The sequence below is a fragment of the Spermophilus citellus genome (genome assembly GCF_964194105.1).
Source record: "Spermophilus citellus genome assembly, chromosome: 1".
Lineage (NCBI taxonomy): Eukaryota > Metazoa > Chordata > Mammalia > Rodentia > Sciuridae > Spermophilus > Spermophilus citellus.
Window position 1 is genome coordinate 117009328 of NC_138182.1, and position 21704 is coordinate 117031031.

General features: G+C 40.2%; 1 protein-coding gene and 1 pseudogene across 2 annotated transcripts in view; one reads left to right on the plus strand and one right to left on the minus strand.

The window, feature by feature from the left end:
* LOC308647923 (olfactory receptor 2T3-like) overlaps positions 1-21704 on the plus strand; it is a 668743-nt pseudogene that overhangs the window by 20287 nt on the left and 626752 nt on the right. The gene's annotated exons all lie outside the window — the stretch shown is intronic.
* On the minus strand, positions 15586-16524 carry LOC308655820 (olfactory receptor 2L13-like; the record flags this gene model as incomplete). Its single annotated transcript, XM_081306130.1, has 1 exon — positions 15586-16524. The coding sequence occupies one exon, from the start codon at positions 16522-16524 to the stop codon at positions 15586-15588; it is 939 nt and encodes a 312-aa protein (XP_081162256.1).

The window sequence follows — 21704 nt, forward strand, 5'->3', positions numbered from 1 at the left end:
AAAATCATAGAAAAGGTAGTGCTACTAAAAGCATAAAGTGGATGGATCAATAAGATAATATTTAAATAGATAATTAGGGTTAATTAGGTCAAACTTGTATAGATAATATTGTAAATATTTATTAAAGTTTAAATTTATGTTTAAAGCAATTAGTTAAAAGCATATTACCTATAAATAAAGAATTTTTAAAAAACATGCACTTGTATTTATATACTCAAATATTTTGTCTTAAGAAGCAGAAAATGAATTTTGGGCAATGTATTCAAATGTTTACTTTTCAAAATGTTGCTGTAATATTCTACTATTAAGAAATAGTATAAAATTCAGTATACTGTCAACATTGAATATGTTCACATTTTCAAATTAAACAAAAATGTTGTGGTTTATTTTGATGAAATATGCTGGTATATTTCTTATTTTCAGTATTATGCTTAGTAGAAGCTCACAAGAAGCAGGGCTCTGCCCCATCAGCAGTCTGCTTGCACAGGTGGACTGGTTTGTCTGCAGAGAAGTGCCCTTTGCCTGCTATGTATTGGTGTCTCTGTTGTGATAATGCCCTTCTGCAGCAGAGGTCCATCCTTCCCCAACATGTTCACAATAAAAGCCAACTTCTGGTAATTCATCATGCTAGAACCTTCCTGCAGCCACCTCCTTGTTCCTCAGGCTGTAGATGAGTGTGTTGAGCATGGGTGAGAGGATGGTATAGAAGATGAAGACCCTTCATCCTGCTCAGCTGTGTGATAGGCTCTGGGCAGGAAGTACTTGCTGATGGCTGATCCATAGAGGAGGGACATCACAATCACATGAGAAGAGCAGGTTGCCAGATCCTTGTTGACCCCCCTGTTGGATCCTGGATTCAAAATAGTGGAGAGGAGGCCACTCTTGGATACACGCACACTAGGACATTGTGGTATTTGGTTTACTTCTAATTGGCTGTTCACCAAATGCATGGTATGTGATTTTCTAGAAACCCATGATTCCAGGACTGAGCATTTGTTTCTCTGGGTCCTTTACAAAGATCAAATCTATAAATAAGAGAGACATAGCATCAGATAGACATTTTAGAATTATTATATAATCTTAACTTATGTTGTTAAATGATTTGCACCTCAATGTCTCCCATATGAGGCCATTAGGGCAGATATTGGAATGAGGAGGAACACAATGCTACTGACACAAAGACTGTTTTCATAAAGAGAAGTGTCAGAACAGATGAGTTTCAGCAGTGTGCAGATCTCACCAAAGAAGTGGTGAATTTCCCTGGATGCACAGAGGGGAGAACCATGGTGTACAGGACCTGACCAAGGCATTGAGGAACACCCCCAGCCAGGTTCCAGCCACAAGGACAATACAGATAATGGGGCACATGAGGACTGAATAGCAGTGGGTGGCAGAAAGCCATGTAGCAGTCGTAAGTAAGCCATGACCACCAGAAGGAGGCACTCAGCACCCACTAGAGTCATGAAAAAGAAGAGCTGAAATCTGATGGCTGAGAAGGAAGTACATAGGGGTGTGGAGGTACGTGTCCAGCCCAATTAGAGTCAACATCATGCCATAGCCCCCAAGGGACACAAGGAAAACCAGGAAGACAAAAGTGAAGAGAAGCCTGGGGGCTTGGGTGTGGTAGAACTGGTTCAGGAGAACAAAGTCAGCTTCCATGGTCCCTTTTGTTCCCCTCCATCCCACTCTGCAGCTCTGCCCTGGAGAGGGTTACAGGAACTTCATTGCCACTCTCCACCCAGAATCCCGCTGTACTCTGAAATGGCCAGTTTCATCTTCTCCATCAACACTGTGTGTTCTTGCTATTGCATGACAGAGTCACCATTCTAAAGCACTGGCCTGTGTCAAACAGGAGTACAGATGTCACCTAGGTGGGATATGTGGTAAACAGGCTCAAAAAAAGTTCTATTTCTACAGCCTTAGTCATCTGCTGGAACAATGTTCTCCCTTCAACAAATAGTGTCACTGAGACATTAAGACTTTAGACATACTAAGACATTGTGACAGTTTGGTTTACTTCTAGTTGGCTGTTCACCAAATGCATGCTACGTGATTGTCTAGAAATCCGTAATTCCAGGGCTGAGCTTTTCATTTTCAACCTATAAATAAGAGGGACATAGCATCAAACAGTCATTTTAGAATTATTATATAATTTTAACTTCTGTTGTTAAATGACTTGCACCTATAATGCTTAATATACTCCTCCATAATGTGGCAGTTCTTTCGTGCTCAACAGTTTTATGCAGAAGGAACAGTTTTTACAGAGAGAGATATGGCAGACCCTTCTCTAGACTCTCTGGGTTGTGATTACTAAAGTTATTTTATTAAAATATTCTTCCGGATCTGAGAATCTGAAGTGCTCCCAGAACTTTTTTTTTAATTGCAACTTCTTACCTAACTTTGGTTTTACTTTTCTGTTTTGGGTCCTGGGGATGATGAACACAGGGCCTTGTTCATGTTTGGCAGGTGTTCTAACACTGACCTGGATCCCCAACATTCCATTTTTTGTTTGAGATGGCATCTCCCTAAGTTGCCTGGCCTTGCCTGGAACTTGCCAATTCTCCTGCCTCAGCCTCTGAGTCACTGAGATTCTAGTGCACATTACCATGCCTGGCAGTTTTTACATTTTTGAGTACTATTTATAAAAAGCTATTTCATCTGCATTAATTTCTGTTTTAATACACCTGGTAGAAAAAGATCTTTTTTCGGTAAAACACCTATTTTCAGAGTAACTATTTTAGATTATAATGTAATATTTGGATAAAATTCAAATTCTTTTATTGAAATCTTAATTTTAATCTTATTTGAGCCATCAGAATTGTATAAATAAGTCAATCTCTTCAACAATCCATGTTACAACACTCAATAATTATATGTTCAGGATATTTGTTTTGTTTTGTTTTGTTTTGTTTTTATTTTGTTTTTTCTTATTTTTTTATTGGTTGTTCACAACATTACAAAGCTCTTGACATATCATATTTCATACATTAGATTCAAGTGGGTTATGAACCCCCAATTTTACCCCAAATGCAGATTGCAGAATCATGTTGGTTACACATCCACAATTTTACATAATGCCCTATTAGTAATTGTTGTATTCTGCTACCTTTCCTATCCCCTACTATCCCCCCTCCCCTCCCCTCCCATCTTCTCTCTCTACCCCATCTACTGTAATTCATTTCTCTCCTTGTTTATTTTCCCATTCCCCTCACAACCTCTTATATGTAGTTTTGTATAGCAATGAGGGTCTCCCTTCATTTCCATGCAATTTCCCTTTTCTCTCCCTTTCCCTCCCATTTCATGTCTCTGTTTAATGTTAATCTTTTCTTCCTGTTCTTCCTCCCTGCTCTGTTCATAGTTGCTCTCATTATATCAAAGAAGACATTTGGTATTTGTTTTTTAGGGATTGACTAGCTTCACTAAGCATAATCTGCTCTAGTGCCATCCATTTCCCTGCAAATTCTATGATTTTGTCATTTTTTATTGCTGCATAGTACTCCATTGTGTATAGATGCCACATTTTTTTTTATCCATTCATCTATTGAAGGGCATCTGGGTTGGTTCCACAGTCTAGCTATTGTGAATTGTGCTGCTATGAACATCGATGTGGCAGTATCCCTGTAGCATGCTCTTTTAAGGTCTTCAGGGAATAGTCCAAGAAGGGCAATAGCAGGGTCAAATGGTGGTTCCATTCCCAGCTTTCCCAGGAATCTACAAACTGCTTTCCAAATTGGCCACACCAATTTGCAATCCCACCAGCAATGTACAAGTGTACCCTTTTCTCCACATCCTCGCCAGCACTTGTTGTTGTTTGACTTCATAGTGGCTGCCAATCTTACTGGAGTGAGATGGTATCTTAGGGTGGTTTTGATTTGCATTTCTCTGACTGCTAGAGATGGTGAGCATTTTTTCATGTACTTGTTGATTGATTGTATATCCTCCTCTGAGAAGTGTCTGTTCAGGTCCTTGGCCCATTTGTTGATTGGGTTATTTGTTATCATATTGTCTAATTTTTTGAGTTCTTTGTATACTCTGGATATTAGGGCTCTATCTGAAGTGTGAGGAGTAAAAATTTGTTCCCAGGATGTAGGCTCCCTATTTACCTCTCTTATTGTTTCTCTTGCTGAGAAAAAAACTTTTTAGTTTAAGTAAGTCCCATTTGTTGATTCTTGTTATTAACTCTTGTGCTATGGGTGTCCTATTAAGGAATTTGGAGCCCGACCCCACAATATGTAGATCAGAACCAACTTTTTCTTCTATCAGACGCAGAGTCTCTGATTTGATATCAAGCTCCTTGATCCATTTTGAGTTAACTTTTGTGCATGGCGAGAGAAAGGGATTCAGTTTCATTTTGTTGCATATGGATTTCCAGTTTTCCCAACACCATTTGTTGAAGATGCTATCCTTCCTCCATTGCATGCTTTTAGCCCCTTTATCAAATATAAGATAGTTGTAACTTTGTGGATTAGTCTCTGTGTCCTCTATTCTATACCATTGGTCCACCCGCCTGTTTTGGTACCAGTACCATGCTGTTTTTGTTACTATTGCTCTGTAATATAGTTTGAAATCTGGTATCGCTATACCGCCTGATTCATACTTCCTGTTTAGAATTGCTTTTGTTATTCTGGGTCTTTTATTTTTCCATATGAATTTCATGATTGCTTTATCTATTTCTACAAGAAATGTCGTTGGGATTTTGATTGGCATTGCATTAAACCTATAGAGAACTTTTGGTAATATCGCCATTTTGATGATGTTAGTTCTGCCTATCCATGAACAGGGTATATTTTTCCATCTTCTAAGATCTTCTTCTACTTCTCTCTTTAGGGTTCTGTAGTTTTCATTGTATAAATCTTTCACCTCTTTTGTTAGGTTGATTCCCAAGTATTTTATTTTTTTTGAGGATATTGTGAATGGAGTGTTTTTCCTCATTTCCGTTTCAGAAGTTTTGTCACTGATATACAGAAATGCCTTTGATTTGTGCTTGTTGATTTTATATCCTGCCACTTTGCTGAATTCATTTATTAGTTCTAGTAGTTTCTTTGTAGACCCTTTTGGGTCTTCTAGGTATAGAATCATGTCATCTTCAAATAGTGATAAGTTAAGTTCTTCTTTTCCTATTTTTATGCCTTTAATTTCTTTCGTCTGTCTAATTGCTCTGGCCAGCGTTTCAAGAACTATATTGAATAGAAGTGGTGATAGAGGGCATCCCTGTCTTGTTCCAGATTTTAGAGGGAATGCTTTTAACTTTTGTCCATTCAGAATGATGCTAGCCTGAGGCTTACCATAGATAGCTTTTACAATGTCAAGGTAAGTTCCTGTTATCCCTAGTTTTTCTAATGTTTTGAACATAAAGGGATGCTGTATTTTGTCGAATGCTTTCTCTGCATCTATCTAGATGATCATATGATTCTTATCTTTAAGTCTATTGATGTGGTGAATAACATTTATTGATTTCCGTATATTGAACCATCCTTGCATCCCAGGGATGAATCCTACTTGATCATGGTGCAAAATTTTTTTGATGTGTTTTTGTATTCGATTCGCCAGAATTTTATTGAGGATTTTTGCATCTAGGTTCATTAGAGATATTGGTCTGTAGTTTTCTTTCTTTGAGGTGTCTTTGTCTGGTTTCAGAATCAGGGTGATATTGGCCTCATAGAATGAATTTGGAAGAGCTCCCTCTTTTTCTATTTCCTGAAATAACTTGAAAAGTATTGGTATTAATTCTTCTTTAAAGGTTTTGTAAAACTCCGCCGTATACCCATCTGGTCCTGGGCTTTTCTTGGTTGGTAGACTTTTGATGGCTTCTTCAATTTCATCCATTGATATTGGTCTGTTCAAATTGTGTGTATCCTCCTGACTCAGTCTGGGCAAATCATATGACTTAAGAAATTTATCAATGTCTTCACTATCTTCTATTTTATTGGAATATAAGTTTTCAAAATAATTTCTAATTGTCTTCTGTATTTCTGTAGCATCTGTTGTGATATTGCCTTTTTCATCCCATGTTAGTAATTTGAGTTCTCTCTCTTCTTCTCTTCATTAGCATGGCTAAAGGTCTGTCGATCTTATTTATTTTTTCGAAGAACCAACTTTTAGTTTTGTTAATTTTTTCAATAGTTTCTTTTGTTTCAATTTCATTGATTTCCACTCTGATTTTAATTATTTCTTGCCTTCTGCTACATTTGCTGTTGTTTTGCTCTTCCTTTTCTAGGGCTTTGAGATGAAATGTGAGCTCATTTATTTGTTGGTTTTTTCTTTTTTTGAGAAATAACCACCAGGCGATGAATTTTCCTCTTAAAACTGCTTTCATTGTGTCCCATAGATTCCGATATGCTGTGTCTGTATTTTCATTTATCTCTAAGAATTTTTTGATTTCCTCCTTTATGTCTTCTGTAACCCATTGATCATTCAGTAACATATTGTTCATTTTCCATGTGATGTAGGATTTTTCCTTCCTTCTTTTATCATTGATTTCCAGTTTCATTCCATTATGATCAGATAAAATGCAAGGTATTATCTCCACCCCTTTATATTTCCTGAGGGTTGCCCTATGGCATAATATATGGTCTATTTTTGAGAAGGATCCATGTGCTGCTGAGAAAAAAGTATATCCATTTGATGATGGTTGATATATTCTATATATGTCAGTTAAGTCTACGTTATTGATTGTGATATTGAGTTCTATAATTTCTTTATTCAACTTTTGTTTGGAGGATCTGTCCAATGGTGAGAGAGGTGTGTTGAAGTCACCCATAATTATTGTGTTGTGGTCTATTTGATTCTTGAACTTGAGGAGAGTTTGTTTTATGAATGTCGCAGCACCATTATTTGGTGCATAAATATTCATAATTGTTATGTCTTGTTGGTGAATGGTTCCTTTTAACAGTATATAATGTCCTTCTTTATCCCTTTTGATTAACTTAGTCTTGAAGTCGATTTTATTCGATATGAGGATGGCCACCCCTGCTTGCTTACGAGGCCCGTGTACATGGTATATTTTTTCCCATCCTTTCACCTTCAGCCTGTGTATGTCTTTTCCAATCAGATGTGTCTCCTGGAGGCAGCATATTGTTGGATTTGTTTCTTTAATCCATGATGCCAGCCTATGTCGCTTTATTGGACAGTTTAAGCCATTAACATTCAGAGTTACTATTGATATATGGTTTGTACTTCCATCCATGTTTGATTATTTATCCTTTTTTTAAAAAATTTAGTTTGTTTCTCCATGATTATCCTTCCCCTCGCCCTCTGTCTTTACCAAGGCACTTCCTACTGATGGTTTTGTTTATTGTTTTTCATTTCTTCCTCGTGTAGTGTTTTGCTCAAAATGCTTTGCAATGCTGGTTTTCTGGCTGCAAATTCTTTAACTTTTGTTTATCATGAAAGATTTTTATTTCGTTGTCATACCTGAAGCTTAATTTTGCTGGATACAGAATTCTTGGTTGGCATCCATTGTCTTTCAGTGTTTGAAATACATTGTTCCATGACCTTCTTGCTTTCAGTTTCTGTGATGAAAAATCCGTTGTTAACCTTATTGGTTTACCCTTGAATGTAATCTGTCTCCTTTCTCTTGTAGTTTTTAATATTTTCTCTTTGTTCTGTATATTGGATATCTTCATAACAATGTGTCTTGGCGTTGGTCTACTGTGATTTTGTGTGCTCGGTGTCCTGTATGCATCTTCAATTTGTATATCTGTTTCCTTTTGTATTTCTGGAAAGTTTTCTGTAATTATTTCATTCAGCAGGTTACTCATTCCCTTGGTTTGAATCTCTGTACCTTCTTCTATCCCGATGACTCGTAAGTTTGGTTTTTTTTATGTTATCCCATAACTCTTGGATGTTTTTCTCGTGATTTTTTTACCAGCTTTTCTGAGTTGGATAGACTCTTTTCAAGATGATATATTTTGTCTTCATTATCTGACCTTCTGGCTTCTACTTGCTCCACTCTGTTAGTGATACTCTCAATTGAGTTTTTAATTTGGTTTATCGTTTCCTTCATTTCTAGAATTATTGTTTGATTATTTTTATAATCTCTATCTCCTGATAAAGATGCTTAACTTCTTCTTCTTTTATCTGTTTATGTAATTCATTCTCAATGTGTTCTTTTGCTGCTTGAAATTGCTGTCTTGTATCCTCTTTAAGGTTCCATTCCATCTGTCTAAGGTGTTCCTTGAGTTCTTTATATGACCATTTTTCTGATGACTCTCGGTCCTCCTGAATATTTAGGCTGTCCTGCATTGTTTGTACTCCTTTTATTCCTTGCTTTTTGAAGCTGCTCATGTTACTTCTTGTTCTGTTTGACTGATGAGTTACTGTTTACTCGTATAAATTTATTAGATGCTTGGGAGGAAAGGTATTAGAAGGGAAGGGAAGAAGTCACTAAAGAGTGTAAGAGTAAGTAGGTAGAATTCAAGGAAGGGGGGGATAAGATAATTGAAAAGAAATGAAAAGACAAAAGAAGAAAAAAATAGGAAATAAAAAAAGAAAAAAAAATTTAAAAAGATAATAAAAAAATTAAAATTAAAATTAGAAGAAAAAAAATTTTAAAAAATTGTAAAAAAAATTTAAAAAAAACAACAAGGAAGAAAAATGAAAATGAAAGAAAAACCCAAATCAAAAAAAAGAGAAAAGAAAAAAAGAAAAAAAAAACTAATAAATGCAGTCTTAGAGTTTGATTAACTTCTCTTCCAGTAGGTGGCGCTGTGCCCACCAGGCCAAGTTTCTCCTGTCAATACGCGGGAACCAATCACTGTGCAGCAGCTCCTCCCAGACTGGGCGAGTCTCCAATCCTGAGTGCCTAGGGCCTCCTCTTGTGTCTAGTCACTTCCCACTTTTCCTCTAGCCAATCCCCTCTCACGGGTGCCACTCACCACAATACTGGCTACAGGCCAGGTCTGCTGCTCCCGGAAGCCCTGTTTTCATGAACGACTGGGCACACTCTTCCAGTTTGCCATTCCCTCAGACCCTAAGTTTGTAGAGCTTGGGGCTGAGAATCCTCAGCGAATTTTACTTGCCCTCCGGTAGCCACGCCCCCGGTAGCTTGTGCAAGAGACCTCAGCTGTCAGCACTGGTGGGAGCGGTAGTTCTGCGCCTCGGGTCCCGCGCCACCTCTGATTCCCTGGGTCTGGCTATCGTGCTCCCGGGAGAGCTGGGCGGGGCCCTTATGGGAGAGTTGGGAGGGGCCCTTAAGGTTTCCCCGATGTGTGGAGAGGGAAGGCTAGGGAATTACACACCTATAGCCACAGGTTTCAATGAAGTTATCTCCTCCGCCACAGTCTCATGACGTCAGTTCTCTGCCATGGTGGTATCTCTTGCAAATGGCGACAGTTCGTTTCCCTTTGCCCGGCGACCAATGCAACGGGTGGGTCCTTACTGTCTCTCCCAAGCCCCGTTTCAAACCTGTGGCCACTACCTATGAAGGCTCGGTAGACATTTACCTCCGTAGGATGAGAAGGGCTGACCAGTTGTTTCAGCCGGATGGATTAGTGCTGAGTCACAGCTGTTTGTCTACGGGAAGCAGGCGAACGGGGGAGGATATGTTTTTTATAACTCAAAAATTTTGTGAGTCTAATATGCCCTCCCTAGCTATGGAAAAACCTCTAAAGGTTGTATAACCTCAGAAACATATTGGTAAGTACATAAAAACTATGTTTCAGAGCATTTCTCAATTTTTCTTATATTTATCCAGAACTAAAGACTTGATGGGTTACTTTATAACTTTATTTTCAGTTGTGTATTAGAAGTAAGATGAATGATGTTGGATTAAGCAATCACTCAAGCAGAACAACACATTGGTCATCATAATGCCTGAAACTTGATTAATTTCTTTTGGTGTAAAATAAATCCCATTTTTTCAGAATGCTAGATGTAAATCGTTATCTTTTATATTTTCCTTGCAATGTCCTCAGGAGTGTATTCAGGAGGAATGAAGGTTGCCCAGGAAAGTGTCCAGAACAATCATCTTTTCTTGATGTTGGAGTCATACTCTGCCAGCGAGTAAGGAGATTCAAGGCCCGCAGGACTTTCCCACAGAGACTCAGGCCACAGTGTGCCTCTGCCTGCACTGTCCCCTGAGGAACTCTTCTTGTTTTCTCTGCCTTCCCTCAGGTAGGATGCTGCCTAATTAAAAACTGTCCTTCAAATACTGAGCTCAGTCAAGTTTGTTTCTTTGGAAAAACATAAATAAAATTATCAATGCGTCACACAGTCACCAGCACCAGAAGCCTCCATCTGAAGAAGGCCCTGAGGCAATCTCAGCTCAGAATTTCACATTTTCCCTTTGGATCTAGATCATGTCTGTTTCTTTCTTGGCTTCATGATTTTTTACTGCTCTCAGCTATATTACTTACAGTGTAAGCAATTGGTTCTTTGTTTCTTCACCTATAAAACTGGATAATATCAGGGTACATGGTATATTGGTGTGTGGGTATAAAGTTATTTTGTTATTGAAAATTTCTTGGAAGAGTGCCAGTTACACACAGGATATTTAGAGCTACACCTCTTAGGTTGACTTTGAATTTTATAAATGAGTACAAATTAGTTACAAAGTATAGTGACATCCTCAAACACACAGATTATGGAATTATGCAAGAATTAACTTTAAAAATATTATTTTTAACAATTTTATTTCTTGCTGGTATACCTCATGTTCCTTTGATAGACATGTGTTTTGCAATGGTCAGCTTTGACTAGTTAGCAGATGCAGTACCTTGTGCACTTGGGGATTTTTTTGTCCTGAGAGCACTTAATCTCTATCTTCTCAGCTGTTTTCAACACATGGTTCATGATTATACCTGAGGTCACCATACCGCACGGTAGATCTCTTTTTTTTTTTTTTTTTTAGAGAGAGTGAGAGAGGAGAGAGAGAGAGAGAGAGAGAGAGAGAGAGAGAGAGAGAGAGAGAGATTTTTTAACATTTATTTTTTAGTTTTCTGCAGACACAACATCTTTGTTTGTATGTGGTGCTGAGGATCGAACCTGGGCCGCACGCATGCCAGGTGAGCGCGCTACCGCTTGAGCCACATCCCCAGCCCTAATCACATTATTTTAGAGACGCAGTCCACATGAAAATATCATCCTACAATTGAGTATGTTTAAATAGCATCATATTTTGTTGTTGTTCATTGTCTTGGAAAATTGAGTGGTATGTTGTCTCTGAATACAAAGAACATATTCCATGTCCCTTTTTAGTTGTTTCTCATTAGTAGTGGCTCAGAGTCATTTTTTTTTTAAAGAGAGAGTGAGATAGGTGAGAGAGAGAGAGAGAGAGAGAGAGAGAGAGAGAGAGAGAATTTTTAATATTTATTTTTTAGTTCTCGGCAGACACAACATCTTTGTTGGTATGTGGTGCTGAGGATCGAACCCGGGCCGTACGCATGCCAGGTGAACGCGCTACCACTTGAGCCACATCCCCAGCGATGGTAGATCTCTTGACTGCTTTTTTTGAATTCCTGCCAGGCCACATCACTTTCCCAGAAGCTTTGTTGACCACAGTGCCACTCTGCTTCTAAGAGTATCATTTTTTCTGACTCCAGGGTCAAGGTCATGTGCTGCTTGTTCTGCTGAGCCTGGCTTGTTTCACACAATGTCCTTCAGGTCACCCATTGTCACTAGTGAGAGACTGTCTGTCCTCTCTAATGCTAAGTGGTATGATGTCTCCTGCACACGTGTTTTCTCAGTTCATTCATTTGCTGACACACACCTAGGTTAATTCTGTGCCTTGGCACTGGGAATGACGCTGCCATATGCTAGAGACACCGACTGTCTTTGACACACTGACTTGTGTGGTTTGAAGACACACCCTGCTGAGGACTGCTGCATCCTATGGTAGTTCTACCTTAGGTTTTCCAGGAGCCACTAGACCTTTTCCCAAAGTGTCTGCACCAATTGTCATTCCCATTAGTAAAGTGTGTGAGTGTTCCCTTTTCTCTGAACTCTCACAAACATGTAGCTTTTGTTTTTTGATAATAACCATTCAAATAGGTATGAAGTGAACAAATAAATAGGTATGAAGTGGAATCTCTGTGGCTTTAGTTTGAATTTCACTTATGATTGGTGATGTTAAACATTCTTCAAACATCTGTTGATCCTTTGTACATTTTTTTAGTGGAATACCTATCAGATCACTTGAACATTTAACCATCAGATTATTTTCTTGCTATTGAGTTGTTTGAGTAATATGAATAATTCATCTCCAGTTCCCCTGATCTTGTCCAACTATTTACAGCCATACAGCATGTATTATCACAGAAAAAAATATTTAATATTTTTTCATTCTGCTAAGAAATGCTGAAAATAAGGTAATCAAATATAAATGCAAATCATCACCAGGAGGCACCTCACACAATCCAAAATCATTACAGTCAACATGTCATTAGATCCAACCAAGCTCCCTGCAAAAGAGTCACCAAATTCTAAGAAGAAACAAAATACAATGATTTGCATTACAGTTACTAAAAAGAATTAGTAAAAAAAATTAATATAATTTTAATATTAATTTTGTATAATTTTTAGAATTTCAGTTGGATTTAAAAATTTATACAGTAATATTTCAGGAATTAAAAAAATAACCTATGGCCTTTATTTATTTATTTTTATTTGCTATTATTATTTTTTCAATCAAAAAAATGGAGAGACAAGATTTTTAAAAATTCTCCTTTTCATAAAGAAGCATGCCTTTTTCTCTAGGTCGCAGTAGTTTGAACAGGTGTCTGCATTTTTATGCTGATTGAATTATTGTCAGGGTGGTGGCCACTCCATCAAGTGTGAGATCTCAGCTGCTTGGCAGAGGAGAGTGGGAAACCATCATCCAGGAGTGTATTCCCTATGTGACCTCGGCTGTCACCTGCCAGTAACAGGGTTTCCTTGGAGAGGAGAAGAGAATGAAAGCAGTCCTCTCTGAGGCAGGCAGCCTTGTAGGCAGCAGGGATTATGATCAGCTTCTAGACATCATTCAGCGGATGCACCACGTTGGTGCCAGAGACCCAGACCATCAGGGGGGCACCACATACCTTCTGAGATCTGTGGCAGCTCCCAGGTGTTTTCCAAGAGCACTCCAGGGTGGCCTTCACTGTGCCCACCTTTACAGAAACCAAACAAGCCTCTGATTGCGAGTGGTGCAGTCATATACACTCTGAAAAGGTTGAGTGACTCCTGCCTTTCAGGGAATGCTGCCTTCCACACGGGATGCTTCTGGAAGACATTGTCAGGAAACAAAGCTCAAAGGTGGGACTTGGTTTCCTGTCAGTTCAGATGAACACACAGGGATTACATGGTTGCGAGTGGAAAAACCAGCAGTGTTATTCTACAATGAGAAAAGATGGATTTCCCTGGTAACTTGGTGAAAGTGTTGGAGGAGAAACTTACTCCACGTGGGGGAAAGTGGAATAGAGGAAGGGTCAGGTGCCAGCTGCCCCTGAGATGGGATCCCAGCAGCAGGAGGATTGCTTCCTAACAGGGTGAGGGAGGGTGAGGGAGGAAATTCACTGGAATTCCCATTGGACAGTAAAATAACCATAGAGAGACATTTACAGGTTTTGAAGATAGAACAAAAAGTACTGCATTAGAGATGAGCCAGTTTTGCTCGAGGGGGAGTCTGCTCCCTCCCTCCCCTTCCCCCCTTCCCTTCAGGCAGCCAGGGAGGAAAGCCCTGGCAATGAACCTGGCACCTGTGAACCTGTGGAAGAGAGGGAGACGGATCTCAACAGACCCAGAAAGGCAACAAGTTGGTGATGGAAAGACGCCGAGTTTCTCTGCAGGAGCTGGGGATACCTAGGCCTGAGGGCGCCCTTGGCTGCTGGCAGCTGGTGCAGGCATCTGGGAGGAGAACAGACAGTATCCAGACCCCACATCTGCACTCCAGGCCTGATCTGGGGAATGTGCATGGCGGTGGTGTATGTGCAGCCTGTGCAGGGACTGGTGAGGTTTCTGAGCCTGGGCTCCAGTGGAGTATGCCGCGTGTGTGTGTGTGTGTGTGTGTGTGTGTGTGTGTGGTGTGTGTGTGTGTGGTGTGTGTGTGGTGTGTGTGTGTGTGTGTGTGTGTGTGTGTGGTGTGTGTGTGGTGTGTGTGTGTGTGTGGTGTGTGTGTGTGTGTGGTGTGTGTGTGTGTGTGTGTGTGTGTGGTGTGTGTGTGTGTGTGGTGTGGTATGTTTGATGTTTCATTTTTTATCATTTTTGTTCCACTCATCTGTTGTTTTTCCCTGCTCTGGATTTGGAATGGAGGTTTTCGTGAATCTGTAGCATCCCAATCAGTTCCTAGCTGCTCTTAGGAAAAAGGGGGGCAAGAAATAATTATGGTGGTGACCAATATGCAGCCTTAAAATAAATATCTGGCACATGAAATGACCTGTATATTACTAATGGCCACACAAAGCAGAATAGTGGGTCAACATTTAATGCAAGCAACAGCAATACACAGCCACAAACTAGATCTGGCACTGAACACCAGGTGTCGCCTGGGTCACCCATCATATCAATAACACAACATCATGAATGTTGGGGGCAGGAGTTACATTCACTAAAACAGTTCTCACAGAGCAGGGTTAAGTACTTTAAAACATTTTTAAAAACCCAGTTGTGGCCGATGGCTCATGGAACTGACCAGGCAGGCAGATTAGAAAGCATGAAACCCAGTGATACCTGCAGACACAGGCTGCCTGTGAGGCTGGGGAGGGCACAGCCATGCACATGAGAGAGGCACACCGTGTTGACTGCCCAGGTGGTGGGAAAGAAGACCCCAAAGAGCTGCTCAGAGGAGGCACTGGTGATAGGAGCCAAGGAGAACCTCCTAGTGGAGTCAAGGATCATGGATGCTGCTGGTCAAATAATTTGAAAAGGGAAGTGAAGGAAAAGTGCAGCATCTGCCCAGGGCATAGAATGCTCTTTACATAGCACATGCCAGGAGAATGATCAGAGATGCGGGGGACGGCGGGTTCTAGGAGCTGCTTAGGGTATTATATTGCTACAAGAGTTACAATTGAAATTTAAAGGAAGTGAATGGCTATTTTTAAGGGTTGAGAGTACAATTCTTTGTCCCAAGACCAGGATCATAGTCAGAAAATGAAGCCGCATGTTTCTCTGAAGGAGAGGACATTAGTCACCTAGAAGCCCTATAACTTCGTAGACACTGGGCCACATATGTTTATGGGACACTTGATGGATCTATATAGTTCAAGTAGCTGTAGGTTGTAAGTATAAATTACACACAAGATTTGACAAAATAGAATGAAAACAAAGTATATAAGCAATAATAATTTCATGTGATGCATGTAGACATAACATTGACTAATATATGTAAGAACATGTACAGTATTGTATGAAATAATTCATAATAGTATAAAATAAAATGCAATTAATATTTGCATTGTAAATTTAAGCGTGTTTAGTTTTAAATTAAAATATTAATCATTATATTAGTTTATAATGATCAATATATTATTTCAATTAATTTTACTTATAAATGTCACTAGAGACATATAGTGACATGCATCATTTGCACTATAGTACTGTTGGTCAGTGCTGCATGAGGGTGTTCCAGTCTGCATGAAGAGAAGCCATACAGAGGAATAGGGACAGCCATGCTCACTTCTTCCTGGGGGAGAACATCCCACACACTCTCCCCATGGCCCCCAGCACCTCCTTGTTCCTCAGGCTGTAGATGATGGGATTGAGCATGGGGGTGAGGATGGTGTAGAAGACAGCCATGTTCTTATCCTCTGCCGGGGATCGGAGATTCTTTGGTCGGAAATAAGTGTAAGCAAAAGGTGTGTAGTAAAATATCACCACAGTTAAATGTGTGGCGCTCGTAGTGAAGGCCTTTCTTCTTCCCTCTTTTGAGCGCATGTGGAAGACAGCAAAAAGGACCCGTCCATAGGACACAGTGATGCCAAGGAAAGGAACAATGAGAAACAGGCCTGTGCTCACAAACACCATGTACTCATAGACCCAGGTGTCCATACAGGCCAGAGGAACCATGGCTGGGATGTCACAAAAAAAGTGATTGATGGCCCTAGACCTGCAGTAAGGAAGATGAAGGATGTAAAATGTGTGTGCTACGGAGTTGATGAAGCCCAGTGTCCAGGGCACCAGGATCATCTTCAAACACATGCTTTTACTCATGCGGATGGGGTAGTGGAGGGGGTGGCAGATGGCCACAAAGCGGTCATAGGCCATGGAGGCCAGGATTAAACCTTCTGAGCCGGCCATGGTCAGGAAGAAGAACATTTGCATACCACAGCCCAGGAAGGAGATGCTCTTCTGGCCAGAGAGGAAGTTGTATACCATCTTGGGGACGGTGGAGGAGATGAACATCAGGTCCATGAGGGAGAGCTGGCTGAGGAGAAAGTACATGGGGGTGTGGAGCCGTGGGTCCAAGAAGATGAGGGCAGTCATCCCTGAGTTCCCCACTGAGGCAAGAACAAACACAAAGATGATCAGGAGCAAGAGAAGGAGGCCAGTTTGGTTTTGAGGAAATAATCCCAACAAAATAAAATCACTTGAAGTTTGGTTCCATTTCTCCATGAAAAGGCACTGCTTTAATTTTCTTAAAAGAAAAATAAAAACAAACCTAAGTGTCGCGAGCAGCTCCCGAGGCTGGAGGGGGCCTTGGTTTCGGAGGTCAACCGCAGGCGGGTCCCCGGCTGTGTCCTACCCGAACCAGAATCCCGGCGACACGAACACACCGACTCTCGGAGATGTCTTTCAATGCGTCGTTTATTCAGGATCCTCACACAGCAGGCAGCGGAGCAGAGACTGGACGGACCATCAGGCGGGCATGGCCTGAATGGTACTGCCTGTCCTCCGGGCCCAATATTTATATCCAATTTACAGCATTACCTCATTCTTTTACTCGTTTACACCCACCGGGGTGTTCCCCTTACATCATCCTTATCCACACTTCGCACTTGTCCCTACCTTATCTATATCTAACACACTTGTCACATCAGCCTGTTTACAGCAGCAAACATGTTTACTTAAAGTTCTAACATCAAAATATATTTGCCTAAAGTATATTTGTTATAGTGCCTTAATACTTATTACCTAATATTCATTCCATCCAATATCTAATACTTATTTAACTAATATTCACTCCATACAATACCTAATGCTTGTTTAACTAGTATTCACTCCATACAATACCTAATGCTTGTTTAACTAGTATTCACTCCATACAATACCTAATGCTTGTTTAACTAGTATTCACTCCATACAATACCTAATGCTTATTTAACTAATATTCACTCCATACACTAAGCAATAAACATGATCAAATAGAAAAAGAGAATAAAAGAAATTAAGTTTATTAGTGTTTGTTTTGAATGCATTGTCATCCATACAACAGCACAGATTCTGTTCAATAGATTTTTTAATATAAGTAAATTTATGCTTCAGATAACGAATGTGTAGTAGTTGCTAATATGTGTCTGTATTTTTCCCCATTTCTTATTGGTGCATTACAGTTGGACGTAATGATGACATTTGCTGTTACATGTTTGTACAGGCTGAAATACAATATGGCTGAAATCTCTCCCTAGAATGTTCCCCATCTCTCCCTCCCTCCAACTTCCCCGTCCCTTTCCTTACTGATCTCTGATTTTCATGAGATTTCCACTTCCCCTAAGTTTATTTTCCTTTTCTCTCTCTAGATTCTACTTATGAAGGAAAACATGACTCTCAATATTTAGAGTTTGGCTTCTTTCCCATAACATAATGAACTCTAGTTCTATCCATTTTTCTTTAAATAAAGTTATTTTTTTTTCTTTATGGCTGGATAAATAGCTGGTTCCATAGTTTGGCTATTTTGAATTGTGCTGCTATAAACATGGGTATGCATGTATCACTGCAGTATGATGACTTTAATTCTTCAGTATAAAAACCGAGGAGAGGTAGAGCTGGGTCATATGGTTGTTCAATGCTTAGTCTTTTGAGAAACCTCCATACTGTTTTCCATTTTGTTGTACTAATTAACAATCCCCAAACTGTAAAAGTGGTTCCTTTTTCCCACATTCTCTCTATCATTTATTATTTTTGTATTCTTGATGACTGCCATTCTGAGTGGTGTGAAGTAAAATCTTAGTGTAGTTTAAATTTACATGTTCCTAATTGCTAATGGTGCACTAGAAGACATAGGGAAAAGCCCACACGTCTATATTCATCTGATCTCTGATGCAGTGCCAATAACATATAATGGAGAAAAGATGGTCTTTTCTACAAATGGTGCTGGAAAAACTGGTTATCCAATATGGAAAAAAAAGAGATGCAAAACCTTATCTTTCACTCTGTACAAAATTCAACTCATATTGTGTCAAAGATCTAGGAATCAAGCCAGAAACTTTACTAGAAGAAAACATGGGGTCAACACTCCAGCGTACAGGCCGAGGCAACAATTTTCTGAATAGGATCTCAAAGCTCAGGAGATAAGACTCAGAGTTCATAGATGGTGTGCCATCAAATTAAAACTGCACAAAAAAAGGAAACAATAAGAAATGTGAAGAAAGAAAGAGAGAATAGAAGAAAATCTTTGATAGGTATTCTTCTAACATTATTATCTAGAATACATAAAGAACTCACAAAACAGTAGCAAAAGTAGCTCAATTAATAAATGGGCAAATGAATTAAACAGACACTTCTCAATAGCGGAAATACTGTGGCCAACGAATATGTGAAAAAATACTGTTCAATAGATTTTGATATCGGAAATAAAAATTGCTTTCCCAGTTCTTTCTGGTAACCATCTCAAATTGAAATAAAAATTCTACTCCCATATGTAACTAATACAAATGAAAGAACTGAGGAAGTCTGTCCTAGATAATGCTGGGCAGGAGCATTCCTAGGACTATGCCCCAGGCTCAGCCCCGAGGAAGCCAGGACCCTGCTTTCCCAGCTCCCCAACTCAGCATCAGGTTCACCACAGACATGGCCTGTGGGGCGCAGAAGTGCCCTGTGTGCTTGAGTCTGCATCCTCAGTGACCTCGCCTCCTCCACACCTTTAGTGCCTGCTCTCCCCTCCCCACTGGCACTGCTGCAGCTGAGTAAGCCAGGGTCTTCTCCCAGAGCTGTGCTGCTCACCTCCTACATAGAAGCTGCTCAGCTGGTCCTAGAAGTGGGTCATCATTCAAAAGCATCTTTCTAAAGTTGTGAAGGTATCATGAGTCCTGTATGATCAACCTTAGTATAGCATGTTCTTTGGATACTGTCTCTTCCCTAATGTGGTTTTCATTGTGAAAACCTTACAAACTAATATCAAATATTAAGGTTTTTATATACATTTTCCCTTTTTTCTTGGAAGCAAATTACATATGATGAAGTTGACCGATTAAATCATGTGCAATATTTTTTATTCTATATTCACAATAGCAAGCTAGAACTAGAACAGTAACAGAAATACAACACGGGTATGGATAATGGAAGCACATACAGGGACAGACTTTTTGTATATAGAAGAAACCTGGATGTGAGCCATAACTTACACGAAAGTTTCTTCTCATTACTTCATTTATTTTAATGTGATTTAGACACTAAGTTTTTTTTTAAATTTCCCAGCTAATAAGAAGAATTCATGGATGTGAAGAATAACATTCTCAAATACAGTTATGCCTTGGAAGAGATTTGGCATCATATTACTAATCATTTCACAATAGCACATTTAGTAACTGGTGAGTGATTTACTGTGTGTGCAATAAAGCATTCAAAGTAATTGGTGTAATGATTACTCTCCTCCATAGGATCAGGCCTAATTCTAGGTCAGGCACATGGGCCATGAAGAGGATGTTTCTTCCTGTCCTGCAGTTTAGTTTCCCAAGTTATAATCAGGATCTGGCTCTGCTGCTGAGCTGCTCACCTAGGAAGGAACGTGGGCAGAGACAGTGTCCTTACTGTAGCTTACACGTGTGTGCACTTGCCCTGTTCAGACTTAATTATGTAGGGGAAGTAAAACCATAATTAGTTATTAATCATTTAGAGTAAAGAAACCAAAATGAGAAGAAAATGAGTGAGTTCCTCTCCTAGGTGATATTGTTGCTTAGGCTGGTCTTTAGGAATGTGCATCTGCCTCTCAGCCCTTAACAGCTTCTCTTCTTTTCCTTGTGCCATGTCAGATCTGGCAATTTCATTTTCATTGTTTTTATTCTCACAAATATTCATAAAATGAGATCGTAACATTTCTTATATCGCCAGTATGTGTTTGACTTCTCCCTGTGTCTAGTCTTAGAGAGATTTTCACTTTATATTTGAGCTTTTCCATGGGGATGCAGCCACAGACTACTGTGGATGTTAATTTGGATTAATGATTTTCTGACAGGAAAGAAAAGTAACCAACAGTGTGTTGCCATGATTCATCTCAGTAAGTAAACAGCAATGATTCCTTGATATACCGTAGTAAACAGGAATACAATTGCAAAGGAGAGCTTTTCACATAAGAGGGGACACATTTTGAAAGCTGTCAGGTTGACAAGCACTGAGAGTAAAAAAGTGGTAGTCAGGAGCACAGCATCACTTTACCTGCAGAGCAGTGAGATCTCAGGCTTCCTGTGCCTCCAGCAGGTCTAGAAACAGAGCTCTGACCACACAGAGAAGGAAAACACAATGTGCCCAGCCCTGAGATCCATCCATCCCATCAAAATGTGCTCACTGCTTCTGTTTGTGGCAGTGCTGCTGGCCATCAACAGGATTTAGTGGTTAAAATACACAAGATTCCACACTCTGGAGTTCATATTCAGTGGGTGACACAGAAAATAGAGCAGCAGCCCAAATACATGCTGCAAGGTGTGTGCAAGAAGAATAGAGCAGGGAGGAAGGACAGAGGGACAATTGGGCAGCAGCACTGAGCACCACTCCAAGGGGGTGCTGCTGGAGCCCTCAGGCTCTGGACCACTCTGCATAGACAGAGCAGCAGGAGCAGCCCTGGGGGAGCCTGCCTGGGTCATCAGGACAGCAGCAGGGACAAAAGGGCTCTGGAAGCTCCAGGCCCCAGGGCAAGTGTGTAGGGAGGGGAGGACTCAGACTGTGCTCTGGACCAGGTGAGAGGACAGTGGGTGTGGCATGGGGTCAGGTCCCCTTCTGGAGCTCACACAGGGGGCTCTGGTTGAGAAGAGAGCTGAGAGGAGGAGCCCAGGGCAGAGACTGGGCAGTGGGCAATGAGGACAGCTGGGGCTACCCTCGGTTTAGCAAAGGAAGTCAAGCATGCCAGGGACCCCTGAGGCCTGGGCACATCAGCACAGCTGGGTGCTGCTTAGGGACAGGGTGGGACCCATTGAATCCTCCGTCTCTGCCTCCAGCTCAGAGGCTCTCAGAAGATCTGCTGATCAACTAAACAAAATATTAGCTTCAGAAGTAAATTAGTAACAGCAACCAAACTAACAAGGTGTGACTAGATCATTTCATAAATCAATCCTTAACACATACCCAGGGTTTGGAGGGCACAGAGCCATCTGGGTGCTTTCCTCCTTTCATTGTTTAGTCCAGGTTTAATTTCAGTCTGCTGTTTATGTCTTCCTTGGGCCATTTTTGGAGGTAGGCTATGTTTATATTTAGATTATGTGATGTATACTTTACAGATTAAATAGTTTTGATGGTAGCTACTACAATAACTAATTTTGCAACATTAAAAATTTTCATGTGTTCAGAGAATGGGCCTGAATCATTACTTTCAGGATCCTGTACACCTTGTAATTGAGCTGTTATGATCTGGAACCTTTGGGTGG